This window comes from Crocuta crocuta, unplaced genomic scaffold, assembly GCF_008692635.1.
Source record: "Crocuta crocuta isolate KB4526 unplaced genomic scaffold, BGI_CrCroc_1.0 scaffold318, whole genome shotgun sequence".
In the NCBI taxonomy this organism is placed as follows: domain Eukaryota; kingdom Metazoa; phylum Chordata; class Mammalia; order Carnivora; family Hyaenidae; genus Crocuta; species Crocuta crocuta.
The window spans coordinates 3,302,363-3,329,378 of record NW_027531425.1 but is presented as its reverse complement, the minus strand read 5'-3'; the positions used below and the strand labels follow the sequence as shown (position 1 = coordinate 3,329,378).

Genomic DNA, 27,016 nt, shown 5'->3' with positions numbered 1-27,016 from the left:
CTATAGCACTTTGTTGGTATGTAAGAAAAAACACAGCCTAAGTGTCTAGAATTAAGGTAGAAAATCATTTAATTATGTATGGTATACTCACTTGATGGAACATTAAATGCTGAATGAAACATGCTTATGCTTCTAAGAGCATAAAGGAGAATTTAAAATGAACTCACCCTAAAGCTGGTAATACTTATAACAACATACGCAGAGCACGCCGCCCACACGCAGAGGTCATTCAGTACACTGCAAAGCTTTTTTCCTTTTTAATATGTCCTACTAAACACTGACAGCTCTCCTTTTTTGTTGTATAGTTTGTGTATTTATTTTGGAAAAGAGAGAGAGAGACTGCATGGGACAGGGAGAGAGAGAACCCCAAGCAGGCTCTGCACTGTCAGCGCAGAGCCCAATGTGGGACTCAAACTGGGAGATCATGACCTGAGCCAAAACCAAGAGTAGGATGCTTGACCCACTGAGCCCCCCAGGGGCCCCTGTAAAGTTTTCTTTAAATTACATCTGTTCAGCTGAAAGCATTGCTGATGGGTTTTGGTTTTTTGTTGGGTTTTTTTTTTTTTTTTACTAATATTCTGTTACTGCTACTGTTTGATTTGTGTGGAAAAGCCCATCTTTGGAGAAACCAAGTGAAAAATCAGGATGTATTTTAAAGTACTGTGGAATTTTAATACCACCAAACAAATGAAAGGTTCACTATACATAACAATGACTATCATAAGTAAACATCAAGTCAACTTTGTCTTCAGATACATCTTTCTACAAAGGTTATTAAAATTCTGTATCAAAGCAGTATGTATATACATACGTGGACTGGCATGTTGAAATAATCAGATTTGAACGCATCTGCCATTTCCCCAAAAGTACGGAGGGTATAGTCCCTGGCTGCTTGTTCAAAGCCAAATGCTTCTTGTGGCTTACTACACTCCTGCCAAAAAGAAAAAGAAGGGAAAAATATTTTTATTTATATATATTTAAAAATGGATTATTTAAATAGTTGTTTAAATTAGGAAAAAAGCTGAATGGATATACATCAAAATAACTGTTACCTATTGATTGTAAAATCATACTTTTTTTTAAGTCATTCAGTCTTTAAGACTTTTTGCAAAGAGCGTGCGATGCTTTCTTAAATGAAAAACACAATTTAAGTGTAGTTAAATTTTTTTCTGCCTCTTAGCTCCTTGCATGGCTGTAAAACTCACTGTCAAGACCTTACTATTCAAGTCCAGCCCAATTTTTTTTTTTTGACCATCATTGTTATCAATTACTAAATCTAAAACCCAAAAGCAAGGAAAAAAATATTCTGAAGGAAATCCTCTAATGCTATCTCTGCCTTTAATTCTTACCTGAGCTAAACACTTAGGACACCTCCAGTCTCCCTTGGGAACATCATGGAGAGGTGGGATCAAGCAAAAGGTGTGATAGCTGTCATCACACCCATCACACAAGAGAAGCCGGTCTTCATCATTGCCACTGCCACATAAGAGGCAGACATAGAGATCCACCTGTAGCAATAAAAATAGGTACAAAAAACAAAGGTACATGAGCTACTATATGATTTTGTGAAATTCTAAGAATGAAATGGTTAGCACAATCTAGTTTCTCCATCCTCTTTCAAATGAAAATGCTTCACCCTCTTTAAGAGGTATTTTATTTTTTTATTTTGAGACAAGTGTGTGTGCATGTTCATAAGCAGGAAGGGCAGAGAGAGGGAAAGAGAGAGAATCCCAAGCAGGCTCCATGCTGTCAGCACAGATCCTGATGCAGGGCTTGATCCCACAAACCATGAGACCATGATCTGAACCAAAATCAAGAGTTGGATGCTTAACTGACTGAGCCCCTCAGGCACCCCATTCTAAATAAAAATGCTTCGCCTTTTTTAACAGATATTTCACAATGCTTAATACGTTCCCAACTCTAAAGTATAATCTTTAAACTTTTTCAGTTGTGTGTTTTAGTTAAAGTTTATTACTAAGATATCTAGCTTTTAGTGGTTTAGAGAATGATAATCTAAAATGGTAATAAGTTATCAGCTTAACCAAAAATAGAACTTAAAAAAATTCAATTTTGCCATGTTTAAAAGGAAAGAGAAGCGTTTAAGTTAATTAAACACATTAATTTACTTTATATTCTATTTAGGAATTCATGGTTAAGAAGTTCCCCAAATACACAGTGATAAAAATAAAATACATAGTTATTATCAGTTACAGGCTCTACTGTGTTTCCCCCAAAATTCATATCCTGAAGTCCTAACTCCCAGTACCTCAGAATGTGACTGGATTTGGAACCAGGGTCTTTAAAGAGGTTAATTACAGGAAAATGAGATCATAATGAGTGGGCCCTAACCCAATGGTTTGTATTCATGAAGAGGAGGTAGGGACACAGACGTGTGCAGAGGAAAGCCACGTGAACATACAGGGACAGGAGGACCATCTACAAGCCAAGTAGAGAGGCCTTAGAAAAAAAATCCACCCTACAGACACCTTGATCTTAGACTTGCAGCCTCCAGAAACGTAGAAAATAAATTCTGTTGTTTAAACTAGTCTGTGGTACTTTTTTACGGCAGCCCTTGTAAACTAATACATTTCCAATAAATATGGAAAGCTAATTCAACTAATCAGGTAGTCTCACTTTTTCCGTCTTTTTTGTTGTAGCAAATAAAAACCTAGGTACTGATCACTTTCTGATTGTATTTTTTTTTCTTGGTGGTGGGGGTAGGAGATGGTACTCATGAATAGGACACTTAATTGAAATAATTTCAAATTCCAAGATAAAAAGCACTTGTCAAGCTACTCACAGGGCTCTCAGAAGAGGGCAGAGAAGAAAAGCAACCAGATCCTCTGCAATGTCTTCAAGCTTTACTTTTAAGTTTCCATTTGAGTAAATGGTCACCTAGTCCTCCAACGCTTGCTGGTGCTCAATTCCTATTCCCCCCACTCCTTTCCTTTTCCTTCCTTTTTCCTATCTTCCTTTTCATTCCTTGTTGTAAAGTTGGAAAACATCAATTTGATTTTTGATCTAGCTTTCAGCTCATTTGGAGGTGATCTATTGATTTATGAACATTCCATATATAATCAAGTTCACCATTATTTGTGTCTAAATTGAATGGACTCCAGAAAAATGGCTGTCAACTCCCCCCTTGCTTCATAACGCATTTGTGTATTTTCTCAATTAAAAAGATACTATACACTAACATGAAAAGGACTTCTGTCACACTCTAAGCTAGCAGTCCTAAGTAAGGCACAAAAGGATAACTGGGGAATAAAAGTGTTTAAACATGTCAACTCACAGCATTGGTGGTTTTTTTAGATCGGCTCTTGGGTTTTTCCTTCTCACTTTCTACAATGTACTCTTTCTTCTCAATGGGTTCTTGCTTGACGATGCTTTTCATTTCTCTCTCTGTAAGAGGCAGTCTGAGTTAGCTCTTCTGGTACTAAAATTTGCTCATCTTGCTCCCTCACCTCTCACCTCTCCTTACCCCAAGCACACACAGGACACAAACACAATTTTGTTGCTTCTTTTCACTGGAGCAGCAGCACCCACTGTTGCCCTGTTCGAGGGCTAAGTGCTCATTACTTCATGATAAAAGCAAACTCTCACAACATTTCAATGTGGGTACTTCCAGAGATGTTGCTCGGTTTGTGAGCTTTTAAAATAGGAGCTGAAGATGTGGTCTTAACAATATGTTACCGAGACATAACATATATTGAGGAAAGCAGGTTCCTCCTGATCTTTACTATAAGAGACTAACAGCTCACCAGTCACCTCTCTTCCACAATACAGATTATCCCTCCATAACCTATGATATTTACTACCCCAACTTCCTGGTTCCAAAGACTGAGAATCTTGGCTAAAACACTAGCTATCAATTACTGAACTATCCTCTAGTAGGTGCTGTGCTAAATGCTTTCCATGAATTATTCAACCCTTTGCAACAAATCCATTTCAAGGATAAGAAGATGGACATTTAAAGAAGTCAAAAAATACTGAAGGTCATATAACTAGTTAGTGGTTAAACCAGGATTTAATTCAGATCTATATATATATATTTTTTTAATGTTTTATTTATTTCTAGGAGAGAGAGAGAGAGACAGCGTGAACAGGGGAGGGTCAGAGAGAGAGGGAGTCACAGACTGAAACAGGCCCCAGGCTCTGAGCTGGCAGTCAGCACAGAGCCCGACGCGGGGCTCGAACCCACGAACCGTGAGATCATGACCTAAGCGAAAGTCGGACGCTTAACCGACTAAGCCACCCAGGCGCCCCTCAGATCTATATTTTTAAAAATCCATCTACCTTCATTAGATATTGTGCTGCCTTTCCAATAACTCACCAATCACTAAGAACAACCAATTTTAATAACTCCTTCATTTGTAAGTGCCTGCTTATACAGGATTTAAACCTTCTCTTACAGCTTTTTAGTCCTAAACTTATCTTTCGGTGACTAACATCAAGCAATGGCCAGTCAAGCAATTATCAACTAAAATTCAGATTTGAAAAAGCACGTCAGCCTGCCATGCCTGAAATAAACATCAGATATCCAGTCAAAGGCACTTATGCTTCTCATAAATCACTTCTTTTCAATGAATACCATGTAACCAAATTTCAAAGTAGCAATTAGTGACTGAAGGGAAACTCAATCGTATTTCTAATATGCATATAGTCCTCTGTTTACTTCTACTGGTCACTAACGACAGAGAACGGGGACATTAACATATTTTAAGATTTAATTTCAAGGCCCAACCCACTGATTAGTATTTAATAGTTGCTACACTGTTTCCTTAATTAACAAATGAATAGTATTTGTACTTATTTACTTTTTGCTTCTTTCATACTCATGGATAAACTTTCTTACCAGTTTCACATTTTGGAGTGGGACAACCCATTCGTCGTCTCAAGTTATGAGTTCTGGCTTCTGCTGTCTCTTCTGGTTCTATTTTAATGTTCATGGCCTTTAAAAAAATTGTCATATATAATAAATATTTCCTTTAAAAAAAAGAAATTTTCTAAAATCCAACTGAAATCTCAAGGTGACTATAATCTTATAAGTTGTCTTTATTAGTAGACCTTCAAAGCATGCTTCTCTCTCATCCAAAAGAGAAATCGGCCCTTAGAATTACTATTATTTAAGGAATGAACCAAAATCTTAGGGATTACAAGAGTATCTCCACTTAGGTAGGTGAGAAAAATAGGGAAAAGCCAAAAGATCAGGAACAAATTAGGGGAAATGTCACTACCAGAATTGGGAACAGCTCTTATTTTCCTCCTAGAAGTTTTCCAGTTCTCATCTACCCACCTCATGCTTTATTCAGTCATCACTAAGCCAAACTTTTAACAGTTATATAAATATAATTTATTAGCCTAGAAGAGGTTGCTAGCTTCTTCCAAAGTCTGCCCGTTGCTTATAGAAAACTCAAGTTTCCATAATAGTTTTCTGTTAATTCTTCTATATAACTGTTATTACAAACTACTCTTCTAACATTGCTAAATTGCTAAAGATTCCCCACCCCCCATCATTGAGGGTAAATAAGCCAGTCTCAACTTCTAACGTTTCTTCAAGTGGTAATACTCATTAATAAAGCAAAACAACTTTTGCGAAGTATTTGTAAAACTACACTTGATCATTTTTGTCTGTGTTCACTTCTATGCATTCAGGATGTCCACTGCAGACAAAACTTTTCCCAGGGTGCTATGTGTGTCTCATCTATGCAGACCTAGGTATCCAGAGCAGTACGGCATGTCTCACACATTTATTTTTTTTTTAATGTTTTATTTATTTCTAGGAGAGAGAGAGAGAGAGACAGCGCGAGCAGGGGAGGGTCAGAGTGAGAGGGGGTCACAGACTGAAACAGCCTCCAGGCTCCGAGCTGGCAGTGAGCACAGAGCCCGACGCGGGGCTCAAACCCACGAACCGCGAGATCATGACCTAAGCGAAAGTCGGACGCTTAACCGACTAAGCCACCCAGGCGCCCCATGTCTCACACATTTAAAGCCAAGATGTGCTCAAACGAGAAGTTTTAGACTGATGAACTTTAAGAGTATGCTTATGGACTTCAAATAACCATATTTTCCTATTCTGAGGCAGTCTTAATTCAGAAAAATGGAGCCCTTAAATTTTTTCCATATCTCTAACTTATCTAGGTTAAAAATAATCGCCTTATTTATACCCTTTTCCTCAGGTAACAAAATTGTTCCTTTTTAATCGTGACCACTAATTACTAATAACCAGAGACTGTTTTAGACATCTGATTAATGCAGTGAGGCTTCCCAGCTCTAAGATGTCGTCAATACATTAATCATGGACTCCTAACACTTAAATGTCCAGCAACCCAGGCAAGAATACCCCTTGACACATGTGCATGGAAACAAGGTAACTGTGAAAATATTCTTCTCTCTTACCCAGAGTAAAACTCTCAGAGCAGAAAAATCTTGATGCAAACTGTCTTTCTCATTCAGTTCTCTCCTCCTGATCTTCCCTCATGTTCTACTTTAATTTCATCTCATAAATTTAATGCCCCCACCCCCATGCTGTGTAATTATTTTCTGTCTTAGCATAAATATCTGCTAATTCCTTTTCAGGAACTCTGAAGAATACAGCTTTCAATAGCCTCTAACCTCTCTGAATAAAAAACAAAACAAAACAAAACAAAACAAAACAAAAAAACAGTTCCTAGCTTTCTATCCCCTAGCCTTAATCCAACAACAATGCCTAATTTCATTAGTTAACAGGCAAACCTAACAGGCAAACCATATACCATCACAATGAATGACTGTCCTTTCTAACTCAGTTAGTTAAGCAGCTGTCTATCCAGGCAGCATAAACCTAGAAAGAGTTCTCCTTACCCCTTTGACAGTCCCCCCAACTGTAGAAGCCAGAATACATATAGCATCCTTCTACGAGGTGAACAAGGTTCAAAACTACGAAGAACACACAGGTGACAGTAACCCAGTGTAAGACAGGGCTCAAGAACTCTGCTGAACAACCGCATGAGGTCCTCACCTCTGCTCTCATTCGTTTCGCTCGTCGGGCGGGGGGGCACGTTTCTGAGGGCTGCACAGACTGCCTCTGGGGAATATCATGAGGTTTGTACTCCTTGTCCTTTGTGTCTGTGCTCAGGTTTGGCTTCTGCAGGCACTAGAAATAAAGGACAATGGCATTAATGAATTTCCCTTCCTTTTTTAATCTTAAGAATTTCAACATATTTTGCAAGGTATATTTTACGATTGTTTACACAGAAACATAAACAGTCTCCAAACTTTTAAAATTCAAATAAACACAAGTCTGCAGTTACCCAATCATAGACACACACACACACACATATAAAAGCTTAAACAATTTTTTAGCAGGTGAATGGTGTTCCTTCAATTCACTTAACTGTTCATGCTATCAGGTTACACCAGACCACAGCAGGCTCAAGGCACTCCCAATGAGCCACTTGCAATTACTCCTGTTTGCAACTGTCAATTCACTGAAGGCTCAAACTGTTAGAAAGGCCCCTTTACAGGGGCACCTGGGTGGCTCAGTCAGTTAAGCATTGACTTCAGCTCAGGTCATGATCTTACAGTTCATGGGTTTGAGCCCCCACATCAGGCTCTATGCTGACAGCCTGGAGCCTGCTTTTGATTCTGTATCTCCCTCTCTCTCTCTACCCCTCCCCTGCTCATGCTCTCTCTCAAACGTAAACATAAAAAAAATTTTTTTTTCATTAAAAAAAGGCCCCTTGTAAGTTCCCAAAATGACCTTCCATATTGAGAATATTTGATTTTTTTATAGTGTTTAGAATAAAACATGGAATCCAATAGGTTTTCTAAATTTTAAAATCCTGCACTTTCAAACTAGCATTGTTCTATGATCAAAAGATATCATCTGAACTGAGAAAATTGGTAATCTGATTAAACTGTTCTCCCTTATTAGTGCTTTCATTTATTCAACATATTCCTACAAGGTCTAACTCACACGGCAAAGGTTAATAGGTAAGCCACAGCAATAACTTTGGTTCTGATCAGACAAGAGTCTCTTGCTTTGATTATTTTTAGTATGATTCTAGGCTTGCTAATAGAGGGTATTTAATGCCAGCACAACAAAACAAAATAACATCAAAATATCACCAATGAATCTAATATGGATTTCAAGTAACACTTCTTCATAATAGGACTCACAATTATCATAAGAAGCATTTATAAAAGCAGGTTCCCAACTGTAACTACTTAAGGTATATCATCTATGTTGGACTAAGATACAGTAAAATAATAATCTTCTAAAACTCCTGGCTCTATGGGTACCATTACTACCATACAGTCTCACTATTGGCTCTTTCCCCCCTACATGTGCAGAAAGAATCCAGAGAAGAGGGATGGAAACAACAAAAACAGAGTAATTAAGAAAACCCATGCCTGACATTTAAGAAATATGATGCACTATAAAAAAATACTGATACAGATTATTTGATACTCTTAAACAAGTAATAAATCTACCACTGGCACAACAACTTAAGTATAGTAAGTATTCTGCTCATTCTAATTAAATTCATACATTGATTTCATCTGGAAATACTAACTAAATTAGTATGAAATACTACCCTCCATTCTATAACAAGTCCTCAAATTGAGCACTTAGAGTATATTTAATTTTAATGTTTATTTTTGAGAGAGACAGAGACAGAGACAGAACATGAGCAGGGAAGGGACAGAGAGAGAGAGGGAGACACAGAACCCAAAGCAGGCTCCAGGGTCTGAGCTGTCAGCACAAAACCTGCTGCAAGGCTTGAACTCACAAGCTGTAAGACCATGACCTGAGCCAAACTTGGACACTTAACCAACTGAGCCAACCAGGCACCCCTAGAGTATATTTAATGAAAACATGCAGATGGGAAAAAAAACCTACCTATCATCTAAATTAAATTCTTTTAGGGGCACCTGGATGGCTCAGTCTTTTAAGTGTCCAACTTTGGTTCAGGCTTGTGAGTTCAAGGCCCACACTGGGCTTTCTGCTGTCAGTGCAGAACCTACTAAGGACCCTCTGTCTCCCTGTCTCTCTCTGCCCCTCCCCCAGTCACTCTCAAAATAAGTAAACATTAAGAACAAATAAATTAGCCTCTTTCACATTTCATATAAATTTTCTTTTTAAAAATATATTTAAGTAATCTCTACACCCAACATGGGACTTAAACTCATGTCCCAGAAATCCACAGTAATATACTTTTATGCAAAGCACCCCTAAACTTTTTATTTGAAACCTAGAAATATGTATGATCGTGCAGATATGAATTGAACTGAATCAAGAAAATTTTATTAAGTGGATGGTCAGAAAAGCAGACCTTACCAGGACACCTGAGTGGTTCAGTCAGTTAAGCATCTGACTCTTGATATTGGCTTAGGTTGTGACCTTGTGGTCTTGAGATGCAGCCCCATGTCAGGCTCCCCACTGAACATGGAGCCAGCTCAGGATTCTCTCCCCCTGCCCCCTCCATCCTCGCCCGCTTATATATGTGGTCCCTATCTCCCACCAAATCTAAATCATTCCATCAACTATGGTCTAGCTTCATTCTGTAAGGACTTTAAAGATCTAAGGTAAAATCAAGGTCAGAAACTTTTCAGAATATATATGAAGAGCTTTATGATTTTATTCCAAACCACAGTTCCAAACACACACCTGATGTGTTTGCTTTGCATCTAATGCTAGTGAATGCAGACTAATTTTAACCTTTATTTGATAAACTGGGATTGAGAGGTAACTGATACCAGAGCATGAGGACCCCATCCTACAGAGTCAGAGCATCTGCTGAGACACCTAGAAAATGTGAGGCTCATGTCCCACTCTACCAGGACATCACTGCTCAGTTATTCTCACGTTTCCCAAAACTTACTCTAGGCTTCGGTTCACCCTTTTGAAACAATTCCTTCACTGAGCATATTTTTCCCCCTTAATGTTAAGACTTCTTTTTCCCCCTTAATGTTAAGATTTTCTAGAGAAGTTTTAGGTTGACAGCACAATCAAGATGTGAAGGTAGAGATTTACTATATATGCCCTACTGTCACACAGGCACAGCCTCCCCTGTTGTCACCATCCTCTACCAGAGTAGTAGTACATTTGTTACAACTCATGAACCTACACTAACACATCATTATCACTCACAGTCCATAGCTGACATTAGGATTCACTTGTGATACTGTACATTCTATGGGTTTAGACAAATCTATAATGACGTGTAGTATTTTGATCGCCCTGACAATCCTTTGTACTGTGAATATTTTTCCCTCCTTTGCTCCTACCCCCAAACCCCAGGCAACCACTGATCTTTTTAGCATTTCTACACATTTGCCTTTTCCAGAATACCACAGGTGTGGGATCTTACAGTACATGCAGCCTTCTCACATTGGTTTCTTTCACTTAGTGATGTTCCTCTCCTTGTCTTATCATGGCTTGAGATCTCATTTCTTTTTAATGCTGAATAATACTCCATTCTCTAGATAGAACACAGTTCATTTATCCATTCACCTCCTGAAGGACAGCATGGCTGCATCCAAGTGTTGGCAATTATTAATAAAGATGTTAAAAACATCCATGTGCAGGTTTTGTGTGGACATAAGTTTTCAACTCTTGTGTAAATACCAAGAAACATGATTGCTGGATTGTATGGTAAGAGAGTATGTTTGGTTTCTAAGTAACAGCCAAAGTGTCTTCCAGAGTAGCTGTGCCATTTTGCACTCCCACCAGCAATGAATGAGAATTTCTATTATCCTCGCCAGCATTTGTGCTGTCAGTGCTCTGTCTTGGGCCATTCTAATAGGTGTGTGGTGGTATCACATTGCTTTTGATTCTTTTTAAAAATATTATGTATTCCAGGGCACCAGGGTGGCTCAGTCAGTTCAGAATCCAACTTCAGCTCAGGTCATGATTTTATGACCCATGAGTTTGAGCCCTGCATCAGGCTCTGTGCTGACAGCTCAGAGCCTGGAGCGTGGTTCAGATTCTGTGTCTCTCTCTTTCTGCCCCTGCCCCTCCAGCTTGCACTCGGTCTCTCTCTCAAAAATAAACATTTAAAAAATTAAAAATACATATATGTATTCTAATTACCCTTTTCTCCAAGAATTATTTCCAAAACTCAGAAATGGGCCAAAAATAAGGTATAAAAAATGGGCATCCCGGTACAATAAATAAATAAATAAATAAATAAATGAATGAATGAATGAATGAATAAATACTGGAACAAACCTAAACATTCAACAATAGGAGGAAATCAAGGTCTGGATATAAAAATGAAATGTCAACACGCCTAAGTGGCTCAGTCAGTTGAGCATCCCAACTCTTGATTTCAGCTCAGGTCATAATCCCAGGGTCATGGGATTGAGCTTTGCGTCCAGCTCCGCACTCAGCATGGAACCTGCTTGGCATTCTCTCTCTCTCTCTGCCCTTCCCTCCTGCTCGTGCTCTTTCTCTCTAAAAAAACAGTAACAACAAAGAAAAATACACACACAAAAACAGAATTCCACTAGATAAAAAAATATTCAATGACATGGCAAATGCTCATGATATGTTAAACAGAGAAAAGGCAGGATATAATACTGTATGTGAAGAATACAATCCCAGCCTGTGTATATATGCATAAAAGTACCCTTGAAAGAAAAAAAAAAAAACAGGTGAAAGGATTAGGAGTGATTTTTATTGTCATCACATTTTCCTTTGCTCTGCAATGAATACCTATCAGTGCCTAGAACATACTTGGTACACAGCAGGCCCCTCAGTAAGTATTTATCCGTGTTGTAGATGTAATGTTTATAAAAGGCATCTTTAAATACATATTCCTGGGGCACCTGGGGGGGCTCAGTCGGTTAAGTGTCCAACTTCAGCTCAGGTCATGATCTCACGGTTCGTGGATTTGAGCCCCGCATCGGGCTCTGTGCTGACAGGTAGCTCAGAGCCTGGACCCTGTCTTCAGAGACTGTGTCTCCCTCTCTCTCTGACCCTTCCCTGCTCATGCTGTCTCTATCTCTCTCCCAAAAATAAATAAAACACTTAAAATTTTTTTAAAAAATATCTATTCCTTTCAGACTACGATTGAATAAATGCTTCTGTGCTTTTCAACTATGAAACTACACTGTGTCTCCAAATATACAGTTGTTTTTAAAATGCTGCAACCCATAAAGCAAGTAGAAACTCTCTTTTCTCTCACTATGACTTCCATACTCAAACAGAAAGGTTAATAAAGAGAAAATCTATTGTAGGCAATTATATGTAGATCAAATCTAACTATAAAACAGAGACATAAAGGTTCCACATACAATGTTCTAAATTTCATGCCTGAGGTTCATTAAACATTCACACATATACATTTAAGAACACAGACAACTTTCTGAATATTAGACTGGTCATGTCCTTGTAGGCTAAAAAGAAAGCTCCCCTGGAATCAAGGGAGAAAGGAAAGAAAAATGCAATGCTACAAAAATCTATAGAATTTGAGTATTACAGATGGTATGTCTATAATATCAAGACAGAGTTATGATTAGTAGTTTACCCTCTGAAACTATGTCATTATCTTTCTACTTCTCTGTGGCACAGTAACAATTGTTAAAATTATAGGGCTCACTGCTCTTGCCTTAGAATAACTCAAAGGGATAAACAGATAATGATATTCTTCTTTCTACCAGTCTTGAAATAAGTTTTTGCAATATTGTTTTACTTTAATTACAACGAAAGTTCTTATCTGAATAATTTGACAAAAACCATCTTTATAAAAAAAAACAAACATGGCTACACAGGAACTATTAGAAGAGGGATCCATTAGCTATCTAGCATTATTAAATCCTCTACCTTTTATTCATATTAACATTCTATCTGAAAATATCCTTGGAGATCTCAGATGGCGAGAGAACAGGTAGGCAACTTCTTTCACAGGTCATATTTTGCTGTGACAACTAGGAATATGCGCTACATAGTATGTGAGTGCAAAAGCATGAGCCATAACAAGATAATAATGAACTTGTCGTTAGGAAGACACAGCCTTAGTGAAGTTAAATACAGACTTTGGCTTCTGACAGCAAAAGGGTATTTCTTCTCCAACCTTATTCATTCCAAACTTCTAAGTACGGCTGCTCTTAAAACACAGCAGCAGAAACACTGGAGGAAAAACTCACAAAACATAGTCTTCTCAGCAGTGCATTCCACAAAGAACTAAGGCTTATTCATTCACCCTAAAAGATAACGTACCAATAAGCAGTGAAATAAAATAGGTTAAGATCAGCCTCAATACTCACTCTCAAACTGTCTCCTGACAGGAACAAGTTGTAGGGGTTGAGGATTCGCTCATAATGCCCTCTGATATGGGAGCCCACAGCTTTGCCAGGAGCAAATCCCATCTTGGTGGCAATTTTGGTCCATTTTCTATCCTTACAAACGACTGCAAATCCACCTTCTTCTGCAACTAACTGTTAAATAAAATAGGAAAAGAAATTAGAAACACATATATAGAAATCACTTCTAATTCCATCGTATCTAGGTACGATTCTGAGAACAACATGTTCTTGGCAACGGTAAGTTTTAAAAATATATTTNTTTTTTTAATATATTCTCTGAGGCATGTGGGTGGCTCAGTTGGTTGAGCATCTGACTCTTGATTTTGGCTCAGGTCATGATCTCACCATTCATGAGATAAACCCCTGCATCAGCCTCTGTGCTGACAATGAGAAGACTGCCTGGGATTCTCACTCTCCCTCTTTCTGCCCCTCCCTCGCTCATGNCCCTCGCTCATGGTGTGTGTGTGTGTGTGTGTGTGTGTGTGTGTGTGTGTCTCAAAATAAACTTTAAAAAAAAATACTTTTTCCAAGTCAAAGAAATTTTATTTTCAAGCTAGAAAATTTAAATATAGCCCATAAACATGTTGTACCCCAAAAAGCTACTTCTTAGTTCCCCAAAGCAGTCAAGATTTTCTAGAAGGAAGAACTAGACCAACAATTAAATCTCTAATAAATAAAGAACAAGTCCTAGTCCTTGGTCTAACTTCAGTAACCCTTACAACTCTTCATAAACTAAGGAGTAGGAAAGATGGCACCATTTGGGAGTTAAGAATGTAGACTTTACACTGAAGTGAACCTGAAGTTAAAGTACTGAATTCTGACTCAGCCTTTAGAGTTTGGTCAATTTTCTCCCTGAACCTCAGTTGTTTTTACTACAATAAAACAGAAAAGAGTATCTTACGGAACTATTAAAGTTTTTAAATGACACACACAAAAAAGATGGCAGCAAAATTTCACAAGATAAGGCTTTCAAGGCTTTCAGACCTGACATGTAGAGCCCGATCTATTACTAAAGTGAATGGAGAATTTCATTTTACATATTTGAAACAGTAAGTTTCTTTTTAAAGTGAAGAAGCTCAAATTTATGCTGGCAGAAAGATACTAAAAGAGGGAGATGGCCATTAGCCTCTTACCTTATTGAGCTGAAACAAGTCCAAGATCTTCCTCTCCACATGTGGAATTTTCAGAGTACTTCCCTGTAACTCCCAGTACTTTGCAATCTGGTCCAAGAAATTCAGTTTTACTCGAGTTTGAGCCTAAATAACACAGAAGTGAATTTTAATCCTATCGAGCTTATTTTAAGACCCCTGCCTATTATTACCTGTGTGTGTGGTAGTTTCACTCTTAGAATATTTAAGTGAAATATCATTTCTGAATTCAACAGAGAAACTGCCAAAAAATATACCAAAAAAAGCTAGTTAAATAATTATACATTAACTCAACAAAAATTTAATTCAGCCCCTGCCATGTGTCTGGCAGAGTTAAAAACTCAGTAAGCCTTCCCTTAAACAGGCACTCTGAAAAGTACTTCATTTAAGGAATCATATAAGCACAATTTTGTTACTGGTCAAAATTATATCATAAGCTTCTATATGCTTTAGTCTTTTTACAACTGGGATATTTTAAAGGTCTGTTCTTTCCAAATACAAATTTTCTTATTTTCTCAAACACAAAACCTAAAAACAGAATTACAAAAGCGATTTCATACCAATTTTAACAAGTCCTGATAAGATAAAGGAAAACCAGGGTAAATTTCTTAAATGTCATTCCTTTAACAAAGTATTACTGTTGTCTGTAAGTCATTAAAAACTTTTTGTCCAAAAAAATTTTTCTTGGTCATTTTTCTTTCCCCTCCTTGAAAATTAAATGTAAGTCAGAGAGTTTTAGGAGTTTTATCTTGCTCAAAAACAACTGAAATGAACGTTCAGATGTTCCCAGTCTAAGACCTCAAAGTTGGCACTCATTTCCTGTCCTTCAAGCTCAACTTGAAAATACAGACACAAAATACAGAAATTCTGGGATCCCACAGAATCCTAGGGGATATATGTTTCATTTAAGTTAAAAATGTTTCATTTTTTATAGAAAAACAAAACATGATTCAATATGAAAATCAGGTTAGCAAAACATTAATATAAACACTACCTCTAGGTTTTCAATACCTAAGCTTTATTCACCCTGCACTTGAGAGTTTCAGTCACCCAGAGACTGAAGAAAATCACCTCTTCTCTTGAAAATTCTCAGTACTCCCCACACTCCTCCCTTAGGAAATTAAAGTGTTATTAAATCTAAGTGGAGATGTGTACTTGGAAGAAAATTAGAGCTGGAGATTCTTTTCCATTAGATGATTCTCAAAGTCAATTCCTTTCAAGACCTAAATTACTGTGAATGTCACCTAAATTTAGAAGGATTTAAGTGAATTCATAGGCCAAGAATGATTGACAAAGTCAGTGTTTTTAATGAAATCTGGTTGGCTACAAAGGCTTTAATGTCATCTGTTTTACCATGATTATCAATTATTGGCCATATTTTAGCTTCACTAAAAACCACTAGATTTGTGACAGATTCCTCCAAGAAAGCCCTTCTGAAATACAGGCAACCAGAACAGTAGTCAAGACAATACCTCCAATTCATTCAGCCTCTGGATACGTGGGGTAAAATGAAGTTTGTCAACGTCACAAGCAAATGGTGGCTGCCAATCCTAGGGGAGAAGCAAAGGCTTTTATCAGAAGAATTTATAATTCTGACATTCAAAAATATGTGTTAAAACCCCAGTCAAGTAAAACACAAGGTACCTCCTACCAGTAAAACAAAACAGAACATGCGTAGTACTTTCTCAATCTTCCCAGCAGAGCAGCAGAATATGTACTGATTACCCCCCCCATATAAGTGATACATCCTGCACACACCCCTCCTCACACCCTTCCAAATGAATAATAATGTCACTGAAAGTCAACCTGTTGAAAAATCACTGACAAGTTTATTATTTATTTTGTAAGTATAATCTCTACACCCAGCTTAGGGCTCGAACTCACAACCCTGAGATCAAGAGTCACATACTCTTTCGACTGGGCCGGCCAGGTGCTCCAAAACATCACTTTTTTTTTTTTTTCTTTCTTCATTTGTTTTGTTTCTTAAATTCCACATAGGAGTGAAATCATATGGTATTTGTGGTGTATATATACCAACCACATCTTCTTATAGGAGATTAGTAGGACTGGGGTGGTGGGAGAATAAACACAGGAAGTGGATTTCTTTGATTTTCAATTAAGTGTATTGTTTGATTTTGATACATTAAGTTCCACATATGAATGAAATCATATGGTATTTAAAGAGATTTTGATTCCTCTATTCCACAGAAGTTATCTTTTTACAAAATAGCTATATGAATATCAAATCATCTATAAACTAGATTTTACGTATGCAACCTTCTAGTTTCATTAACTTTTATTATAAAATTAAGGATANACTGCCATCCAAACAAAATTCGTTTTAAAAAATCTTCCCTGGGGCGCGTGAGTGGCTCAGTCGGTGGAGCATGGACTTCGGCTTGGGTCATGATCTTGCAGTCCATGAGTCTGAGCCCCGCGTTGGGCTTTGTGCTGACAGCTCAGAGCCTAGAGCCTGCTTTGAATTTTGTGTCTCCCTCTCTCTCTGCCCCTCCCCTCACTCATGCTCTGTCTCTCTCTCTTTCTCTCTCTCAAAAATAAACATTAAAATTTTTTTTTTAAATATTAGGGTACCTAACTAGCTAAGTCAGTGGAACATGTGGCTCTTGATCTCAGGGTTGTAAATTCAAGCCCCACATCGGGTGTAGAGATTACTTATTAAAAAAAAAACAAAACAAAAAACCTTAATATCTATCAATGGAGGATAAAGTAAATAAATGTTGACACACCTGTAAGTTGCAATAAAATACTCTTCAGCTGTAATAAAGGAAAAAAGATCTAGACGTTCTAAATACAGAAAAACAGCCAAGACTGGATGAGTAAAAAACTAAAACATGTAAAATTGTGCCAACAATATTACATATGTAAATTTTAATTTTGTTTAATGTTTATTTATTTTTGAGACAGAGAAAGACAGAGAGAGGCAGAGCATGAGCAGGGGAGGGGCAGAGAGAGGGGGAGACACAGAATCCAAAGCAGGCTCCAGGCCCTTGAGCTGTCAGCACAGAGTACAACATGGGGCTCAAACTCCCCACAAGATCATGATCTGACCAGAAGTCAGATGCTCAACAGACTGAGCCACCCAGGCACCCCACAGACATGTAAATTTTAAAGATTATCAGAATAGGAAGGAGGAAAGAGATTACTGTTATTTCAAATCTATATTGTTAGACCTTATTACTATTGGTTGCTTTTATTTATTTGCTTTCAATTTTTCATTTAAATTCTAATTTGTTGATTGCTTTTAGTTTAAAAGAAAACAGGGGTGTCTGAGTGGTTCAGTTAAGCATCTGACTCTTGATTTCAGCTCAGGTCACGATCTCATGGTTTGTGAATTTGAGCCCTACTTCAGCTCTGGGCTGACAGTGCACAGCCTGATTGGGATTCTCTCTCTCTCTCTCAAATATTTTTTTTAAAAAGTAAAACAAGGTCTAGGGCCCCTGGCTGGCTTAGTCCATGGAACATGCAACTCTTCATCTTCAGGTCATTAATTGATGCCCCATGTTGGATGCAGAGCTTACTTTAAAAAAAAAAAAAAAAAAAAGACAGGAAGAAAGGAAGGAAGGAAGGGAGGGAGGGAGGGAGGGAGGGAAAGAAGGAAGGAAGGGAGAAAGAAAGAAAGAAGAAGTAAAACAAGGTTTTGTTTTAGTGACGGGGAGACTTCAATAAAAATACTCAACAGCAATGCCTAATAAAGTATTATGTTAAAAACATTTTACCAGTTTTTTTAAAAAGGGAAAAAAAGTAGATTACAAACTGATACAAAGCTATTTACTACCATACCAGAAAGAAGAACCAAAGAAAAAAGAAAAATTGGCAGCACTGTTTTAACAAGTATTTAATGTTGTCCCACTGCCTCTTCCACAAAGTCTATGGCTAATGTTTAAATGTCAGTTGTCAGTTAAAGAAATGCTATATACCTTGTTACTAAACTTAAAAAATACTACCTACTCTAACCCAGGTAAAAAAGATGAAAGTGATTTGTTTTTGTTTAGTTTGATAACTAAGGCTAAGGAAAACAGTGTGTTTAATTGTACAGAACACAATGTAATAAAAGAAAATCACATTGTTTGATATTCTATCACAGGTTAATAGGAAGACTTTATATTGCTCAGAGCTTTGCTCCGTAACACTTAATAAAAGCTGTAGGCTTTCTGAAATGAATTAATCTGGGTAGAAGGTTAAGACCAAAAACATATCAAGGATAATATGTCAGAATATACAAGTAAATGATTAACATACTGTCCAAATGGCCTGAGGATTTTAATAAACTAAGACTTTTGGGTCACGTATGATATTCCCTGACTAACCAAATAAGCCTTTTAATCACAAAACACAATGATATAGAAATTAATTTCATCTCATCTGTATATTAAAGTTTTATAAATTATAGTGAGCTGTGTCTTTGTATGTATGTATATATTATATAATTTATGCTTATTTTATACTGAAGCTTTTTCTAATGAATCCTAAAAATAAACAGGAAAACAGTACATACCTGTCACTAAAGAAGATTACACAATGGTTCTAATATATATAAAGCTAAAACTGTTTCAGATCATTTCTTCATTAAACACAGACCACTGAAATCTTTGTCATCTCTTCTGGTTACAAAGAATGAGGGAGAATGGGATAAGTGTCATTCAATTTCAAGACTTTCACTGTCAGCTGAAAAGCTTTACTCCAATAAAAGAATTACATATTATTTGCAATGCTCACTGAAATATCAGAATTAAGATATCCTTGGCTGGGGCACCTGGGTGGTTCAGTTAAGTGCCCAGCTCTGGGTATGGGCTCAGGTTGTGTTCTCACATTCGTGAAATAGAGCCCTGCACAGGACTCCCCCACCCACTGACAGTGCAGAGCCTGCTTGGGATGCTCTCTCTCTCTCTGCCCCTCACCTGCTTTCGTGCTCTCCCTCCCTCTCACAAAATAAATAAGTAAACATTAAAAAAAAAAAAAAAAGGTATCCTTTACTGAGTCTGGCCTCAATGGACTGTAACTTTTACATGGGGGAAAAAGCCATCAAAGGGAAGAGACTATTAAAAAACGTGATAATTTTTTGGTTTGACACTTTATCTAAAGGTCATATCATATAATCATATAATCTAACCAAAACTTTTAGCCTCTAACAATAATGGTGCATAAATCCTTTTTCTGACATAAAAACAGCATTTCCATACTAACTAGATGTTATGAGCTCACAGACTCCAAGGCATCCCATATAATTCCCTGCTGAGATTCGCTCACTTTTAAAACTTTAAAATGGCTTTATTTTTAACACTTTCAAAATAAATGTCCAGCCATATTATTTAAAAGTTCAATTATTTTCCTTAGCACTAAAAACTATATTCCTTCAGAAGACAATTAAGTAGGAGGAAGTTAAAGCTTTGAAATCCTCAGAGGCCTGAGAAAAATCAAGTAAACATTCTTCCTTAGTCCCCACACTGAACAACAACTTATAGTACATTTAACTGAGAGAAATGTGCAATAAAGTTGACCGGTGGGAGAATAACTTTCATAGGATGCTAAGGATTTTTCAAAAACACCATGAAAATTCAGTCTGTAAATGATCTAGTACTGGCATCCACATATTAGAATACTGTTTTAATCTTTCTGATTATAGAGAGGCTATCACCATTTTGAGATTTAATAATCAGCAAAATGAGAAAAAATATTCTGTATAGAGTCTATTCCAAAAGTTGGTTCTCCTGCAGACAAAACTAATTTTTAAAACTCAATGTCAAAAGCTCATTCTGGTTAGTTTACAAATAATTACATTAAGTAAAGACCAATGTATTTTCTAATTGCATATGTTCTATTAAAACCTGTCATCATAGAATAAATGCACTAAAAAGATTTTAATCCATTGCAGCAAAGCTAAACACCGTGTTTTAGTCCGGATTCTTACACTTTCTAGGTTATCAACACATTAACACAAAACTATAGTGCAAAATTTTAAGGATCCAAACAATTATCTTCGTTTTAAGGCAAGTCAGAAAAATTTTCAGTTGAGGACAAGATTTATCGACCTTAATAAAGATTTAAGTAACACACATATGAAATACAATGTAAAATGACTACTTTTTCATCACGTTAATGATTTTATGTCAGTATGATGTCCTTAAGACACTTGCACAAATCTAACTGGTAAAATTGGGCACACCATAATCATTATAAATCCCTATCTATACATTTTAAAACAAGTAGAGTTAGTATTTATGAGTCCCTCAGTGGGGTCCAATGAACACTCACTGATGAGTGTCTATCAGGAAAGTTTTTGTTGTTGTTTATTTATGAGAGAGAGAAAGAGTGAGAGAACAAATGAGAGATAGAACAGCCGGCAAAGGGCAGAGAGGGAGACACTGAATCTGAAGCAGGCTCCAGGCTCTGAGCTGCCAGCACACAGCCCAAAGCAGGGCTCAAACCCACAAACCGTGAGATATGACCTGAACTGAAGTCGGAAGCTCAACTGACTGAGATGTGGACTGAGACACCTAAGTGCCCCTGTCAGGAAAGTTTTGTAATACAAAGGACTTCAATGTCTTCCAAAGAGAAATAAAAATGTGTTAGATAATACTAACTTCTCCCTTTCTTATTTCCCTCAGGGTAGGCTTGGCACCAAGCAGCTTTAATTAGCCATCCATTTGATCAAAGTCTGTTTAAGATTTCTCATCCATAGGATGACTGGGTGATTCAGTCAGTTAAGCATCCCACTCTTGGTTTCAACTCAGGTCATGATCTCAGGGCTTGTGAGTTTGAGCCCCACGTCAGGTTCTGTACTGACAGTGTCAGGCTCTGTACTGTGTACAGTGCCGGATTCTTTCTTTCCCCTCCCTCTGCCCCATCCCACCTCCCTCCCTCCCTCTCTCTCTCTCTCTCAATAAATAAACTTTAAAAATTAATAAAGATCTCTCATCCTTAGTGAGCCACTAGTTAAAAAATCACTGAGGGTTTTCTTTTTAGACTACAGAATCACTTTTATTCCTTAAATCAGAGATTCTTATACTGTATTTGAATTGAGTGCATGTGGATTTTGGGGGGACAGTCCACAGCTTCCACCAAGCTCTCAAAGGAGTCTATAACCTTAAGGGGGAAATCCTGCGAGTATATTTGGCTTTCAAAACTTTTGCACCTTCAAATTCTTATCTCATTATCCCCCTTTTTTTTTTTTCAGTCCCTTCTCATACTTAACCAAGACATGATAATGGATGAGATACTTGGCTCCTCAGAGTGTCAGGAGATTATATACACACACTGTAGGACAGAAAGAGTAATGCACTTAATAAGAGTCAGAAGACCTGGTGTGCATTTTGGTTCTTTAGTCACCACTTAAGGGATCTTAACTTTTCCATTTGAAATGTACAAACAGTAGCTACCTTCAGGACTATGGTGAGTATTAAAATTACAAATATAAAGGAGTATTTATTATAAAGCAAAAATAGCAAGTATTCTATTACATTAAGTTCTGACCACTGAAACAGAATTTCTTCTAGCAAAAAGTCACTCAACCTAACTTTCAAGGAGTATCTGACCTCTAAACTGTACCTTTAAGGATTCTATCCTTCCAGCCTAACTCTAGTTGGCATCAGGGCAATTTCAACACAGGTTAAAGGGCTCCCCTAGATTTCCACCCTCCTCCCCACTGTTATTTCTCCAGTGCTCATTTTAAAGCATTTTTAAAGCGCATTTTTAAAGTGCTTTAAAATGTCATTTCCTTTACCCTTGCACAGTAAAACATGTTAAAGAGGATACGCTCTGGTGTCACACTGCCTGAGTTCAAATCCTGACTGTGTGGCTTTGTACTAGCTCATCTCTCTGTAGCTTAGGTACATGTAAAAAGGGGAAACTGAGGCTTAAATAATATGGGCAAAAGCCTTTAGATAGCTCCTGGCATTTACAAAGTAAGCGGTCAAAAATGTTAGTTAGGAGGAAACATTTATGTTGCAAAGCTTCAGTTCCCAGGAAGCCTATTGTAACCTTGTTTTGTTTTATGACTGGTTATGTTCAAAACAATTGTTTCAATTCTCTAATCTTCATTATCAAATTGTATAAAATGACATTCATAGGGAGCGCCTGGGTGGCTCAGTTGTTTAAGCCTCCAACTTTGGCTCAGATAATGATCTCACAGTTTGTGGGTTTGGGCCCCACATCGGGCTTTGTGCTGACAGCTCAGAGCCAGGAACCTGCTTCAGATTCTGTGTGTGTGTCTCTCTCTCTGCCCCCTCTCCTTCTCATGCTCCCTCTCTCTCAAAAACAAACATTAAAAAATGGCATTCATAAATTAATACATACTATTCAAGGCCCATTCATCTATTTTTTTTTTTGCTGTATTTTTTTCCAGCTTTATTGAGATATATGCAACCTTGCTTCTTAAAGGAGAAGATACTGTCATGTTTCCATGCTTAAAGAGCTTTTCCTAAGACTGTTTTAGGTATATAATTCAAGGGTAGAGGTACTTAACAATGGATCTGCAAAGAGAGGAGCTGCTAGGGTTACAAAAGAATTCAACTTCTATATTATAAAAGTTAACACAGTAGTGGGCAAGCCTATGTATGGTTCCACGATGTTAGTATTTTATATTAACCAACCCATTTCCTATATATCCACTATGTAAAACTTCGTGACTGCATATTCTCTTACTGAGGTAAAAGCTAAGCGTAGAATAAGCTTAAAATAATTTTCTCTAATACAAAATACCCTCATTACTAAAATATCAGAAAATGCATATGAAGAAAAAATTAGCCATAATCTCAGAGAAAACCTGTTGCATTTTGGTATACATCTTTCCAGTATCTTCTAAAATGCAAGTTATCTTCATAATCTTCAAAAAATTATGTCATAGTTTACAATAAACTATTTGTAAAAAAAAATAAATTAAATTAAAAAGAATTTTTAAAAATTACGTAATAGTTTTAAAAATATGTATATATTTTGCCTTTTACTTACTATGCTGTGAACATTTAATACTTTATTGTAGTGATACTTTTTAAAATTTCCTATTATTAGACATTTAGGTTATTTTCTTTACTTTCCAATGTTAATCATTATAAATAAAACATCCCTACCTTCTAGGAAGCTCATTTTAGCTTCCTTTAAAATAAACTTAAAGCTTTTTTTTTTATTATTAAAATTTTTTTTAACGTTTATTTACTTTTGAGATAGACAGCGAGCACAAGCTGGGGAGGGGCAGAGAGAGAGAGACACAGACTCTGAAACAGGCTCCAGGCTCTGAGCTGGCTGTCAGCACAGAGCCAGACGCGGGACTCGAACCCACGAACCGTGAGATCATGACCTGAGCCGAAGTCGGACGCCTAACCAACTGAGCCACCCAGGCGCCCCTAAACTTAAAGCTTTTAATCTGTGATTTTATTATTATTTTTAGCTTATTTATTTTGAGAGAGAAAGAGAGAGCGTGAGCAGGGGAGGGGCAGAGAGAAGAAAAGAGAGAGAATCCCAAGCAGGCTCTGCACTGTCAGCACAAAGTCCAGTGCAAGACTCAAACTCATGAACCATGAAATCATGACCTAAACCAAAGTCGAGAAGGATACTTAACCGACTGAGCCATGCAGGCGCCCCCAACACACACACACCAATTTTTTAAATAAAAATAACATCTTAAAAATAAATAAAAATCAGTTGCCCATAAACCCACTCTTACCATGAAAAAAAAATTAGATAAATTCCAATAATGGGGCATCCTACAAAATACCCAAGTGAGTATTCCTCAAAATAGTCAAGGTCAATAAAAACAAAGCCTGAGGGGCACCTGGGTGGCTCAGCTGGCTAAGCATCTGACTTGGGCTCAGGTCATGATCTCACTCTTGCTAAGTTCAAGCCCCACGTTNATACCATGTTTGCATGTATAGGAGGATTAGGAGGAACTTAACGGAGACTGTGGGGGAGAAAAAGGGAAAAAATAGTGGGTGAGAGGGAGGGAGGCAAACCATGAGAGACTCTTGAATGCCGAGAGCAAACTGAGGGCTGATGAGGGTGGGGAGTGATGGGCATGGTGAAGGGCACTCGTAGGGATGAGCACTGGGTGTTATATGGAAACCAACTTGACAATAAACTATTAAAAAAAATTATAATTCCTATAATAGACAGGACCTGGTAAAACACCATTAGTTTTCAGTTTTACAGAATTTATTTAAAAAGAATATAAAGTGTCCAAGGACTGTTTCTATGGAGGAGCATCTATTAGTAAATGAAAATACACTGGTAAAAGACATGTCATATTTACTTTTTTAAGCATTAGTTCCAATAAGGACCTCTTTTAATAATCACCTGTAGTTTCAGGACCCCTAAAGGACTTCGATTTGTAATTGTCAAAAACCATGTTAAAATACTATGGAAAATGTCCCACCACCAACCCCCCAAACCTTAAAAACATGGTTTCCTTTCCAGGCCACTTTATACAACAAGCCAAGTACCATTTTGTTTATAAACAATAAGAAGAAGGGAGTAACGATCACACGAAAACCTGTATCTTCCAAAAGGTACCTAACAGATGTCTACCAAAGATAACTACTGAAGTGATTCAATAAATTTTTGGCATATCCCCCTAAGCCTCATCAGGCCTCTATATTGGAAGCATCCTTTTAAAAATCCCCCAGAATGATCATAAGAAAGCTAAATTCCTAGAACAAATCATCTTCCACTCAAATGGGCTGACATCATGATAGGTCAATCATGAAAATTTAAGAGGAAAGCATTATTTCTTTTAGATCATTCACAGACATCTTACAACACAAATCACCGAATGGAACCAGAAGAAGTTTCAGATCCTTCTCCCCTACAGCAATTGTAATTGGTGCAAATATTACTTCAATGTCTATACCAAGCCATGTTACAATCAAGTAGCTATTCTGCTACAGTTTCTCCCCCAAGGAAATGTAACATGTAGCTTTGATTCTGTTTTCTTTCATAACTAGGATCCCAGTGAGGAAAAGACCATTTCTGGCAGAAAACTGAGGCTACCAAGGTTAAGAAAAGATGACATACTTCAGAGAAAGGTTCCAGGAATGATTTGTCAGGGGAAGGAGTTTAGGAAAAAGGTTAGACTCTGCCCCTTCAACCTTCCCCTCAGCAACACCCAAACCTACCTGGGCACCAAGGGCAGGGAAAGTTAAACATCACACACCCTAACTTTAAGGCCTCATTAAATCTATAAACACATGTTCTACAACTTTAGTACTTTACAAACTGGACACTCGGAGATTCAAAATCAAGATCACAAAAGGGACAATAGCAACATTAAAACTTGGCTTGGGTCTCTAAGAAGATACCAAAAGAATACAAAACTTTTGTTTTTGTTTGATGTTTCATTTGAAGACATTTGGCAACTGTACTTAAAAAAAAAAAAGAAAGAAACAGTAAGCCATACATTTCACTGGATGCAAATAATTACCTATTTAGCCCTGTCACAACTAACTGCAGACTGAACATTAAAAGTGGAAATAATTTTAGAACTTGTATGATCCCTAATAGCCCTATCTGAAGTAAAAGACTGAAGCTTGGACCTGAACGGGAATTGCTAGTAAACGGCTCCTTTCCTGCTACTGTCAGATGGTTTAATATTTATGTAAGGGCAACCTGCAAGTCTATTCAAAATACTGTAATTCTGAGCATGCTTCAAGGCTAGATAGATCTCCTTTTTGAAAGAGAAATGGATGTACTAATGCACAGGCATGCTCAACTTACTTGCAGTGGTAGGTAAATAGGTCTTATCTCCAAAGGTCTTAAAATATATTTGTCCTATGATATATCTCAAACCATACTGGGTATTACTATTATAGAGTTAGCACTATTAACTGCCTTACTTACTTCATATTTATTGCCACATTTAATAATAACTTGATTTAATAGGTAATCCGTTTTAACCTAAAATATGCAGAAGTTGCAGCCTGATAAAAGTGGTCCTCATTTTGAATGGCTGCCTGGTAGCAAAGGGACACACACTATGAAAACTCTTCTATTATCTACTTTTCCAGGTTTTAAATAAAGGATTTAAATAAAAGACTCTGTGTCTAGAGATGAGACTTAAGAAAATCATCACAAGTCATATAAGTCTCAAATACTGACTCTCAAGAAACCTGTTTTTTCCCCGGGGCGCCTGGGTGGCTCAGTCGGTTAAGCGGCGGACTTCGGCTCAGGTCATGATCACATGGTTTGTGGGTTCGAGCCCCGCGTCGGGCTCTGTGCTGACAGCTAGCTCAGAGCCTGGAGCCTGCTTCCTATTCTGTGTCTCCCTCTCTCTCTGACCCTCCCCTGTTCACGCTGTTTCTCTCTCTCTCTCTGAAATAAATAAAAAATATTTAAAAAAAGAAAAAGAAACCTGTTTTTCCCCCTGGCACTTTTCCTACAGCTTACAACTATGTCCTCTTCCTTCTTTAAATGTTGGTATTTCTTGAGGGTCTGTCAGATTCTCATTCTCATTCTATACCCCTATTTCCTCCCTAACCCTATCTCAATCCAAAATCCTTCCAAACATCTGAAGCAGCTCCGCCGCTTTACGCCATCTACCTCCACATCCCCTCAACCCTAATCTTCGACCG

The 27,016-nt window shown here is 37.4% G+C and overlaps 1 protein-coding gene across 3 annotated transcripts in view; it reads right to left on the bottom strand.

Annotated features, from left to right (window-relative positions):
• Positions 1–27,016, bottom strand: part of KDM5B (lysine demethylase 5B) — a 72,940-nt gene that overhangs the window by 34,530 nt on the left and 11,394 nt on the right. For all 3 annotated transcript variants that reach the window (XM_077772099.1, XM_077772098.1, XM_077772100.1), the window contains exons 2-9: positions 15,914–15,991; positions 14,427–14,549; positions 13,255–13,425; positions 7,001–7,135; positions 4,856–4,952; positions 3,293–3,402; positions 1,350–1,508; positions 812–931 (exon numbers count right to left, since the gene is read on the bottom strand). In XM_077772099.1, coding sequence (XP_077628225.1) covers positions 812–931; positions 1,350–1,508; positions 3,293–3,402; positions 4,856–4,952; positions 7,001–7,135; positions 13,255–13,425; positions 14,427–14,549; positions 15,914–15,991 — 993 coding nt within the window. The remainder of the gene's footprint in view (positions 1–811; positions 932–1,349; positions 1,509–3,292; positions 3,403–4,855; positions 4,953–7,000; positions 7,136–13,254; positions 13,426–14,426; positions 14,550–15,913; positions 15,992–27,016) is intronic.